Source organism: Euprymna scolopes, chromosome 33 (genome assembly GCF_053919585.1).
Source record: "Euprymna scolopes isolate OS-2025 chromosome 33, ASM5391958v1, whole genome shotgun sequence".
NCBI classification, from domain to species: Eukaryota; Metazoa; Mollusca; class Cephalopoda; order Sepiida; family Sepiolidae; genus Euprymna; species Euprymna scolopes.
Genome location: NC_136514.1, coordinates 79,819,302 through 79,831,409, shown reverse-complemented (window position 1 = coordinate 79,831,409; position 12,108 = coordinate 79,819,302). Strand labels below are relative to the sequence as shown.

Below are 12,108 nucleotides of genomic sequence, written 5' to 3'. Positions count from 1 at the left end.
ACAAAACCTTTTACTACTGGTAGTAATAATAATAAATGATGTTGATTTTAAACCAGTAAAACTAAAATCTATATTTCACCCCTCCATATGAGTGTTTTTATTTTTGAGAAAATATCTTCACATTTAGCGTGTGCTTTTACGGTAATGGGAGAGGATAACAACTCTATAGTTAAATATTTAGAGGTTTATAAAGAATTGGAATCAGGAATTTAGTTTGGAATCAACAATTGTATCGAAATCGAGAAAAATATTGGAATCGTCCGATCACTATAAAAATACACTTGAATATTCAGTCTTTCATGTGTCTTTTCAGTGGAAGAGAAATATAAGAACTGAAAATGCAAATAATTTTAATAAACCAAGAATTATTTTTATTACTAGATGTTATTGTTTTCTATCTCCATCTAACCATCTATAAATATAAAAGCGAAAATGTATGTATGTGTGTTTACTTTTTCTGTATGTCTACAAAAGGCTTTTTTCAGAGAAGCGGTCGGTCGCTTCACAACTTTTTAAAACTTTTTCTATCACATATAAATCGTAATATCTCAGAGTTAACAACGAAGCTCGCCTGTCTATTTAATTTGCTCGATTTCGGGAAGATAAATCTTCAACATTTGTCGCTCGCCGCATGTGGGTTGGTCTTTTTCCTATAACATCTTGGGAAGTGTTCCTGCCCTGCAGTCAAACTGGACCTAATTAACTCATTAAAACGGGCACCTGCCAAATCCAAGTAATTAAATAAATTCAAACGTGTTTCCGTTAGCATGTCGTGGTGGGGCAATGGTTAACGTCGCACTTTTTTCTTTCTTTTTTCACACTTTAATTTACAACTTTGCCTCAAGGGTTCGATCCTCATACTTACTTTTTTGTCCCCTCGGAGTTTCCAAACACCCAGGCAACGCCGGGTACCCCTTGCTAGTCTTTTTATAAATCTCACCTGTCTGTTTAAATGTATGTATGTTTGTCTGCCTAAAACTTTTGACATGGGTGATGGATTTTTACAAGATCAGTAGCGTTTTGAAGCTCGACGCTTTGGACGACAAATATCGAAAAATTGGCTAAAGACATTAATTCCTTCACCCTCAATTAGGCACTTTTCTACAAGGAGAGATCTTTTCTTTTCTTTTTTTTTTTTTTTTTTTTTTTCCGATATTTTAAAAAGTCATCCCCTCTTTTTGATTTTCTAGTCTTAATTTAAACTTTGCCTCTTTCAGTTTGGCAATGGACGCAACGGCAAAAACATCACTTTGTTTTTGTTTTGTTTTTTTGCACGTTCTTTTCCTCGGGTTCAGGCCTGCCTGCACACTACCACTTTTTATTTTTTGCTCACCACACACCTCCAAACACCCGGGCAATGCTGGGCACCCAGGCTAGTCTTTTATATATTTAGAAAATCAAAGAACTGAGCTAAATGTGTTTCCACACAGAGGTGTAAAAATCTTTTAATTCAGGTATTTGTTTATACCTATCTCAACTTCAGACTAATAGTTTGAAAATGTCCAAAGTTTTTTGGGGGTTTTTTATACACTTTGTAAGATTTGCCAATCCTGGCTGTAGAACCAGACAAAAGTCCACTGGACACTTTTTATATTTTACCTTTTCATTTGATTATCAATGGTGTTTAGCAATATTTTTTTTTCACAACAAATGTTTTAATTTTTAAATATTCTTCAGGGTCTTGTAAATCAACTGCATTCTTTTAAAGGTTACTTAGAAATTTATGCAAAGTTTGATATCGTTTTTCATGCAAATAAAATAATTTACATTGTATTTTAATTTTTATTATGATCTATAGATTTTAGTTTTACTGGTCTTTTAAAAACAATATTGTTTATCACTAGTACCAAGTTGGAAGAATGCTAGAATTGTCTTTTTGGAATTTGAAATTAGGCTCATATTTTTCCCATCCTCTCCATAAGGTCTGGTTTTTCTGATTCTAATTCCAATTAATCATCTCAACACTAATATATATTTTATTGGAAAAGGTTTTGTTGGGAAAGAATGCAAAGAAATGTCTTGCAATGATTTATAAATGAAACTGTTTTCTAATTCTTTCTCTTAACATTCTTTTTTTTTTTTTTTTTTTTTTTTCCCCCCATTTCACACGAAAAAAAAATTAAAAATGTTGAATGTTTTCTTGTTTTTCAGCAATCAAAAACCGATTCTCCACGCATAAGCATTCAACCAGCTGAAGACGACGAAGGTTAGTGACGTTAACTTTTTTTTAGAAATATTCATTTGATTTTCGTGAAATTTTTCAACTCCATTTTCTAAATTACTAGTAAATTTTCCCAGCACTGCTGGAGTATCACCTATGTTTCTATTTATTTACCTCCCTACGATGACGGAGTTAGACACAAGATCATTTTTTAACGTGGAGAAACTCCAATTCTCCAAAATAGAGCGCCCCGAATTGCGGGGAAAAAATTGTCTCAATCTAGATGGATTTCTCTTTCACTGATCAAGAACAAAACAAAGTGTAGCACCGAACAGATACTACACTTTGTTCCTAGCTAAATGTGTGTGTATGTATGTATATATATATATATATATATATATATATAGGTATATTGAACATTTCAACATACTTAAAGAAATAAATAGTCAATGTCTTGAAATTTAGAATAGAGATTTTTGTCATTTATTTATTATATACTCTATAGTTACATCGAACTTCATAAATTGAAGGATTGGTATAAATAAAAGGTGAAATAAAATTGGAAAAAAAAACATTTTCCCATAAACTAATATATATAACTTGAAAAGTGGATTGTCTGCAGATTTCGACTTTCAATTTCAGGTTGTCTTCAAGCAATTCGTAAAACTTTTCAACTGATGTTGTTTTAGTTGATTGATGTCGCAAGGTTTTAGTTGATTGATGTCGCAAGGTTTTAGTTGATTGATGTCGCAAGGTTTTAGTTGATTGATGTCGCAAGGTTTTTGTTGATTGATGTCGCAAGGTTTTTGTTGATTGATGTCGCAAGGTTTTTGTTGATTGATGTCGCAAGGTTTTTGTTGATTGATGTCGCAAGGTTTTAGTTGATTGATGTCGCAAGGTTTTTGTTGATTGATGTCGCAAGGTTTTAGTTGATTGATGTCGCAAGGTTTTTGTTGATTGATGTCGCAAGGTTTTAGTTGATTGATGTCGCAAGGTTTTAGTTGATTGATGTCGCAAGGTTTTAGTTGATTGATGTCGCAAGGTTTTAGTTGATTGATGTCGCAAGGTTTTTGTTGATTGATGTCGCAAGGTTTTTGTTGATTGATGTCGCAAGGTTTTAGTTGATTGATGTCGCAAGGTTTTTGTTGATTGATGTCGCAAGGTTTTTGTTGATTGATGTCGCAAGGTTTTTGTTGATTGATGTCGCAAGGTTTTAGTTGATTGATGTCGCAAGGTTTTTGTTGATTGATGTCGCAAGGTTTTTGTTGATTGATGTCGCAAGGTTTTTGTTGATTGATGTCGCAAGGTTTTAGTTGATTGATGTCGCAAGGTTTTAGTTGATTGATGTCGCAAGGTTTTTGTTGATTGATGTCGCAAGGTTTTTGTTGATTGATGTCGCAAGGTTTTTGTTGATTGATGTCGCAAGGTTTTAGTTGATTGATGTCGCAAGGTTTTTGTTGATTGATGTCGCAAGGTTTTTGTTGATTGATGTCGCAAGGTTTTAGTTGATTGATGTCGCAAGGTTTTAGTTGATTGATGTCGCAAGGTTTTAGTTGATTGATGTCGCAAGGTTTTAGTTGATTGATGTCGCAAGGTTTTAGTTGATTGATGTCGCAAGGTTTTTGTTGATTGATGTCGCAAGGTTTTTGTTGATTGATGTCGCAAGGTTTTTGTTGATTGATGTCGCAAGGTTTTAGTTGATTGATGTCGCAAGGTTTTTGTTGATTGATGTCGCAAGGTTTTTGTTGATTGATGTCGCAAGGTTTTTGTTGATTGATGTCGCAAGAAACTTTTCATCCAGTACAATAGGATATTTTGTTCGATCTTCATCTGCAAAGCTGAAATTTCCATTTCCTGATTTTTTTTTTTTATCTTGAATCAAGATTCTCTCATTCTGACGGACTGATTGTAGTCTGACTAAAGAACTCTCTAACTGCGATTTTTTTTTTTCAAAAACTCACGTGTGTCACCCTTATATATTGAGATGTATGTGTGGGGTAGTAGCATCCTGTTAACACAATTTGCACTGACCTGCCTCGTGATCTCTGCTAGCACGCAGATACAACGCGTCTGTAAGCTGAAGTCAATAAGTTTGAAGCATACCAGTCTTAACCTTTCGACCTGTGCATTTAACTTGAACACAAGCAAGTTGGTTCAAGCTAGCACCACATTAACTGCATTATTGACACACAACAATTAAACTGGAGATCATGCTGGTACCATCTTGTTTGAGGAAGGTGATATCCAAGATTATCTGCAAATAAATCTCTTTGAAGGGAAACTGGCTGTTATCACTAATGGATATCTCAAGTAGTCAACTTCTGGGTGGGTGAAAGGCCAAAATCCATGTTCGTAAGTTAGAAATATAAAAAATTTAACACCTTCCTGCCATATTCAGACTCTCTTGCCCACAAGCTGAGTGAATATTTTGATTTACTTCAGCTACAGTTCCCTTTTCTTTTTAAATACATAACGCATTCTATGCATCAAATCATCTTTGAATATTATGTTTTATTAATAGTGAAATTCAATTTCTTTCTTTTTTTTTAGTTAAAATTGAAGATGTTTATAAGCATGTGGTCTATAAAGATTTAGTTTCAGTAAACGTTCCTGCATACTATTAAATTTTAGAGAAAAGATTTTTCTGCTATGTCAGCACTACAACCATCTTTACAACTAGACATCACTACGCATAGAGCCAACTAAATTGTCAATAAAACAAGACTTTAGTAGTATCGTATGGGTTAGACCTTTATACTGCTACTTTTTAGCCAGTCTGAGAAATTGTCTTCAGATAGATGGGCCATTGTATAGTCTCCTTCCAGTTGAGTGACTTGACAGTGTAGGATCAGGTGTCCTGGGGGAGTCCCTGCATTTTGAGCAATTGGGGAGTCTATTTGTTTCCTGCAGTCCTTCAATGTCTTGTTCTGATCCAGTTTGTGGCTACCCACTGCTTCCTACTATTTGTAGCAAAACCTGGGAGGCACAAAGTTGGGTCTTCAATGATGTCCCTTCCTTTGGGAGCATTGTTTCTCCATTCCTCCTTCCTTCCTTCCTTCCTTCCTTCCTTCCTTCCTTCCTTCCTTCCTTGGGTCAAAAAAATTTTTATTTTTGAGTTGTAGAAGGGCTTTTGGAACTTCGGGACATATCTGGGGCATCTTTTAAAGTTTGTTAAATTGGTAAGTCCTTGGAGTTCTCGACGTTTTGGATCCATTTTTGAGTTGCCTCTTTAGGCATTAGTTATATACATACTACAAGATGCCAGACAGATATTTCTTTATGGTCTGGAATCAAAAAATTAGTCCACCATAATACTCTAGTATTAGATGAAAGAAATCCTGGCTGGTTTAATAAATATTTTAACAAGTCAGCAGTAGTTGCTTTCTCTATGTGTGTGTGTGTGTGTGTTTATGATATGCAGATTAATGTGTGTGAGTAAGTAATCATGCTAGTAAAGCAACAGAGATATTTCAACTGACTGATTGCCTGACAACAAAACTTGCTTTGTTAAAGATCAGCTCCAAGCAGTCTTTTCTTATCAGTTATTTTGATCATTGTGTAACACGGGTACAGTCGCTACAAACAAACAGAATAAATAAATCCGACTCTGCTTTTTTTAGCAAAAGGTATTTATTAATTACCATTACTTTCCAAACAATGCCTGCATATTATTTTTTTTTTCTAACTGTTCATTTCATCTGCCATGAGATCAACAAAATCCTGCCATCTCGACACCAACTTAAAAGTCTCTTGCTGCATCTGCGGGGCTACATGTCTATCTCATCTGACACATGTTTTTCTTTCTGCTCCACTACATGCCAGCCAACTTTACACGTCCATTTTCCTCAATGTACACTTTGCTTCCCTCGACCGTAATTGTTTGCCCCAACACTGTGTGCTATGAATTCCTTCGTCTTCTCTTCTGGTCATGTCATTGTCTTCCACATTAACGACAGTTTACTTAGTGTTGGGTTTGTGATAGTTAAGCACCGTTTGGAGTTGAGAACAGTTTCCAGTTGGAGACAGTTGAATGCAGGTTATGGTTCGGAGCAGATCAACAGAAAATATGTGGACCTTAGCATTAAAGGAATTGTTTCCCATGATGGTGTCATACACACATCCAGAGCCCAACTGACCTCCACAGAATATAATTTATTTAGAGTTGTTATATTTTTTGTATTTATGAGCCATTGTGCACCCCTTGGCAGCTGCTGATGTGGGAGACGATGAGATGACCAGAAGAGAAGTCGAAGGAGAAAGAATTCATGGCACAGTGTTGAAATCACTGTTTTTAGGAGGGGAGGAGGGGATACAAAATTTGGTGCATTCATGATTTAATTATTTAATTCTTCTACTATTGTAACAGAAGGGTGCACAGTGGCTCACAAATATAAAAAATATAACAACTCCAAATAAATTACATTCTGTAGAGGTCAGTTGGGCTCTGGATGTGTGCATGAGACCATCATGGGAAACAACTCTCTTAGCGCTAAGGTCCGCATCTATATCTTCTGTTAATCTACTCCAAACCATAAACTGCATTCAACTGTCTCTAACTGGAAATTGTTCTCAACTATTACAAACCCAACGCTCAGTAAACTGTCGTAAAATCCATTACCACTCCTAAAACTGACTGTAAACTAACTCTAAATATATCAATTTCTATTGACCAGTCCTTTTGTCCCAATCACTGATTAACAATCCTATTATCAATTGCCTTTGTGTGTCTTTATAACAGAATGCATATGAGCATTTGGGAAAATATCAGTAGGAGCTGTAGCATAGCTAGCTTGCGAAGATAGCAGGAGCTGAAAAAGCACATATGCAAATTAGGAAGTATGCACAGGCTAGTATGACAAGAAAAAGGACAACACATGGTCAAGCAAAAGCAAAGTGCAAGCAGGGGAAGATGGACATGTAAAGTCAAAGGCAAGAAATGGCTGTCTATGTGAAGAGAGAAAGAAAAACGCGTCAGGTGAGATGGATGTGTGGTCCTGTGATTGTGGCAAGAGACTTTTAAGCTGGTGTTGAGATTGCAGGGTTTTGTTAATCTCATGGCAGACAAAATGAACAATTGGAAAAAATAAGAAGAGACATTGTTTAAAAAGTAATGGTAATAAATGTATTGTGATAAAAAGGAAAAAATGCCAATCTGGATTTTATTTATTTATTTCCTTTGTTTGTTCCCATAACGTTACACATGATGAACAACTTCCTATATCTTTGTTTTGCTGATGAATTTATTTCCACTTTTTTTGGTTCCCCAACAAAGGGAGGATCGGACCTAGTCATTCACTTCCGTTCATCTGTTCGTTTGTTTGCACTTTTCCCAATAACCTTGGATTTTTTTTTTTTAAATTTTGCACAAAGTCATAGTGAAAGTAAATTTTTGCCAGAACAGATTTTCCAGGATAACTTTGGTTGTTCACTTAAGGGCTGTTTATTATAGGTATAAAATTGGCCCCCAAATCATTCATCCGTTCATTTCTTCGTACTTTTCTCAATAACCAAGCCTTGAATTTTTTTTAAAAATTTTACACAAACATTAGTCATGATGAAAGTAAGTTTTTGTCAGAACGGATTTTCTGAATAACTGGTTACTCTCCTAGGGGTCATTATGGGGGTAAAATTGCCCTCAAATCATTCATGCATTCATTTTATTTTTTTTATTTTTTTTGTTACTTTCGTGTTAACGAGGAGGGAGAGAGAGGCTGGAATTGAGTGGCTATGATAAATTTCATTTTATTTTTTTGCTTTTTTTTTCTGTCTAGATTATGACGATGGTCTTTCTGTGAAGCATATTGCCCATTCTCGCTACTTCCGCAATCATCGTCTGATTAACGAGATCTTCAGTGAGACCATGGTTCCTGATGTTCGCACCGTGATTATGACTAGTCGTATGAGTGTTCTTCGCAGGCAGGTGCATTCCCTGACCATGCATCAGGTAAGAAAGACAACGCTAGACATGCCATCTTTAATTCAAATTATTCAGATTACTGTTCTCATTTTGAGTGTTATTTTCACAACATTTTGGTTGATGTAACCCCCGATCTTCTTCAGGTGTATTTTATCAAACTGGAAATCTGCACAGAATTTAAACCAGAACCCTTTGTTTAATCCACGGATTAGCATCCTCTTGTTTTGTTAGCCATGACTGGGTAGAAATCCTAAATAATTCACAATTGTATTTTGAGTGTCGCCTGCATTGAAAATCAAACCTTCAACCTCCAGAAGAGTGTACAACTGAATTTTATCAAGTATTTTATCCACTACACCATGGGTAGTGGACAGAATACTTGATAAAATTCAGAAACATCCATCTCTAACTCATGACTTTCTGACACACATTTCGAAAAAGGATGAAATGCTATAAAATAAAACAACCAAAATCATCTTTTTTTTTTTTTTCTTTTCCAAATTTTTTCATTAAAAAAAAAAAAAAAAAAAAAGAATCTATGACCACTTCTTACATTTCTGATTTTTTAAAACAAGGATTGATTATCTGTATTATTAAAATTATTCGGCCAACTGTTCTTGTTTTTTTTTTTATTTCACGTTTCGGCTGATTTAACCTTTGACTTTTTCACATGTATCTTGTAGATCTTTACATCGAACATGGCTCCTATAATTCATACAAGAATTTTTCACATAGACCTGTAGTGCAACAGTGCTAAGTAATAATCAGTTCCAAGTGGCAGTCATCTTGAGGTTGAAGGTTCAATTCTCAGTACAGGCAATATTAAGTATTATCTATATATTAATACGATAGCATGTTTGTTATTTTGTGTCACGCTTACATCTTTTTTCTTCCAAGTGACTGTCGTTTAATTGTTATGACCTATTTCTTGTCATAAATAATTTTACCAAGAATTCTTTGTAAGTTTTGGTTTCTATTTCGATTGATTATAGCTGATGGCACTTAAATCATCTATTTTTTTTTTATATAAATAATTTTACCAAGAATTTTTCATAAGTTTTGGTTTTGGTTTTAATTTTGATTCAAGCTGATGCACCTAAGTCATATGGATATATTTTTTTATTTTTGAAATCACAACTTTATAATATATAAGAATCGATAGAAAATTGACTATAATAATATATACAAAATCTGCATAGATTAAAATATCATATTTAAGAGTATTTTACGACTAGACTATGCCGGGAATCCCTGCTAGATTAGATAAATACTTTTGCAATTTTAACAAAAGAGCTACAATAATATCAGGGTGTCTCTATTTACGCTGAAGATCCACAGAATGCCAGCATCAATATATTACATATGAACGAGTCCGCTGTGGAATTTCCACAGGTCCCACTAGTAACTAAGAGATGCTTTAAGACTCATATCATGCAATAGCACGAGAGCAGCCTACCCTCATCGATTAAATAAAGGGTTCGCTTTGAAATTCCATACTGATTCCTAAGATAAACAAGATACACCTGAAGAAGGTCGGAGGTTTTCTCGGACGATACAAGATGAGAAAACCCGTTGAAATAATATCTGGTGCTGCCAGATCAAGCCGTCTGAAGATATTGGCTTCCTGACTTATAAATACCAAACGTTGATGTCCTTGTTTTTTTTTCTTTTCTGTTTGCAAAGCCAATAAAAAAAATTCTAGAAGGTTAGCTTTTCAATTCACAGAGATTTGAAAAAGTGATAAAAAATCAAATATATAACAAATAACAAAATGTTTATTAGTTTTCAAAAAACAAGTAATGTCAACTGATATGCAAGCACAAGAAAAAATGTCCGCAATGTATTTGTGCGGCCATATTTTGTTTTGCTCATGTACTGGTCAACATTACTTGTTTTTCAAGCCGAATAAGCATGTTACATTAAGTAAAAACCTATCCAGCTAGGAAGAAGAGCAACTTATCTTGCCTTTGGTAATATTTATTTGTTATATATTTGATTTTTTTTTTACCACTTTTTCGAATCTCTGTGGATTGTAAAATAAACCGATTTTTTTTTTCACTACAAAACAGTCAAACTAAACATCATGAATAAATTATTGGATTCAGCATTAAATAAATCAAAATGGGTTGATATGCCATAAAACTAAATGACTAAACACTTCTCGCATTTTTGTGTATCAGTTTCTCTCATCGAAGTGACTTATACATTTTTTTCATCATCTATTTATTAAAATAAAAAATGCCATAGCATAAAGTATCAAATATAATTTTTTATTAATCTCATTTAAAAAATTTAAATCAACCAGAATGCATTTCTGTTTTGTTATAAATGAACCAACCATTTTTATCTTTTGTTAATAGTTGAAAACAAAAAAAAAAAAGAATTATTTTGTGACTCTGAAATTTTGAAAGAAAATTGTCACATAGAAATGTATTAAAACTGATATTTTTAAATATATCGTTTTAAGCAAAAGCGATATTACATATTTAATTATCGTCTACTTTATAACGTCTAAGAAAAATGCAATTTTACCCAATTTTCTGTAAAAATTATTTTTAACTATAAATAACTTTCTACTCAACGAATTTTCATAATTTTTGGATATACTACTATTTTTGACATGATAATTAAGTACATAATATTGTTTTTGCTTAAAACAACATATTTTTAAAAATTGATCTGTCGACTCGTAGCAAGCACCTAAATTTCTTAGCAAATTCAAATTTATTTAATTAACAATATTATATAAACTTTTTAGCCCATTAAAAACAGGCAAAAGTTATAACCTGTTGACTTCGAATAAATGCTTTATGTCAAATTGATAGTTCAATATGTTAAATTTGTGCTCATTTTTTGCATTAAATACTAATCCATAACTGTGCATAGCGTGTAAGAAAAAAATGGAACAGACAAAGTGAAATATAATATAGACAATTATAATTTCATATCAGTTCAATTAATAATTTAATGACTAAACAATACTGTAATAATTAAATTTAATGTTCAAAATCATATTTAAAAAATAATAATTTTGCTTAATAAAAGGTGGAAGGTGACAAAACTGAAAGCAAAAATACTCCCAGGCATCACCAGTTAGGGTGTAGCTAGTTTTAAATTAGATTGTTTGTTAAATAATGAATTCATGTTTTGATTTTATATTCCAGAAAAAACTTGAGTCAGAATTGAAGTTGATTGAAGATAGACATGAGGCAAAAAAACGGAAATTCGTAGAAACAAGTGAAGCTTTTCATGAAGAATTGAAAAAGGTATTAGAAATCACTTTCTTTCGCCTTATTCTACACTCCCTCTGATCATCAAAGTGTTTGCTAAAAATAACACTGTTGAAGCAAGAAAATATACAGGGTGTCCCAAAATTATTAATCTGTAAAAAAAATCCGACTAATTTTTTAAATTGGAATTTTTACTTAATTAAATAATTCGAAATAAATACTTAATTAAATAATCTATAAATATAAAAGCAAAAATGTATGTATGTTTGTATGTGTGTTCGCTTTTTCTGTATGTCTACAAAAGGCTTTTTTCAGAGAAGCAGTCGGTCGCTTCACAACTTTTTAAAACTTTTTATATCACATATAAATCGTAATATCTCACAGTTAACAACGAAGCTCGCCTGTCTATTTAATTTGCTTGATTTCGGGAAGATAAATATTCAACATTTGTCGCTCGCCACATGTGGGCTAGTCTTTTTCCTATAACATCTTGGGGGGGAAAAAAAGCGTTCAGCAGTAAATGAAATCCCGCAGTCAAACTTGACCTCATTAATTCATTAAAACGGGCACCTGCTAAATCCAAGTAATTAAATAAATTTAAACTTGTTTCCATTAGCATGTCGCGGTGGGGAAATGGTTAACGTCGCACGTTTTTTGGGGGGTTTTTTTTTTCACACTTTAATTTACAACTTTGCCTCAACGGTTCGGGTTCGATCCTCATACTTACTTTTTTTTTTTTTTTTTTTTTTTTTTTTTTTTTTTTTAGTATTTTTGGGGGGTTTGTTAGTAATTTGAAATAG

General features: G+C 33.3%; 1 protein-coding gene across 12 annotated transcripts in view; it reads left to right on the top strand.

Annotated features, from left to right (window-relative positions):
* LOC145258321 (uncharacterized) overlaps positions 1-12,108 on the top strand; it is a 142,535-nt gene that overhangs the window by 104,458 nt on the left and 25,969 nt on the right. For all 12 annotated transcript variants that reach the window (XM_080116413.1, XM_080116410.1, XM_080116411.1 and 9 more), the window contains 3 exons: positions 2,152-2,206; positions 7,933-8,105; positions 11,243-11,344. In XM_080116413.1, coding sequence (XP_079972539.1) covers positions 2,152-2,206; positions 7,933-8,105; positions 11,243-11,344 — 330 coding nt within the window. The remainder of the gene's footprint in view (positions 1-2,151; positions 2,207-7,932; positions 8,106-11,242; positions 11,345-12,108) is intronic.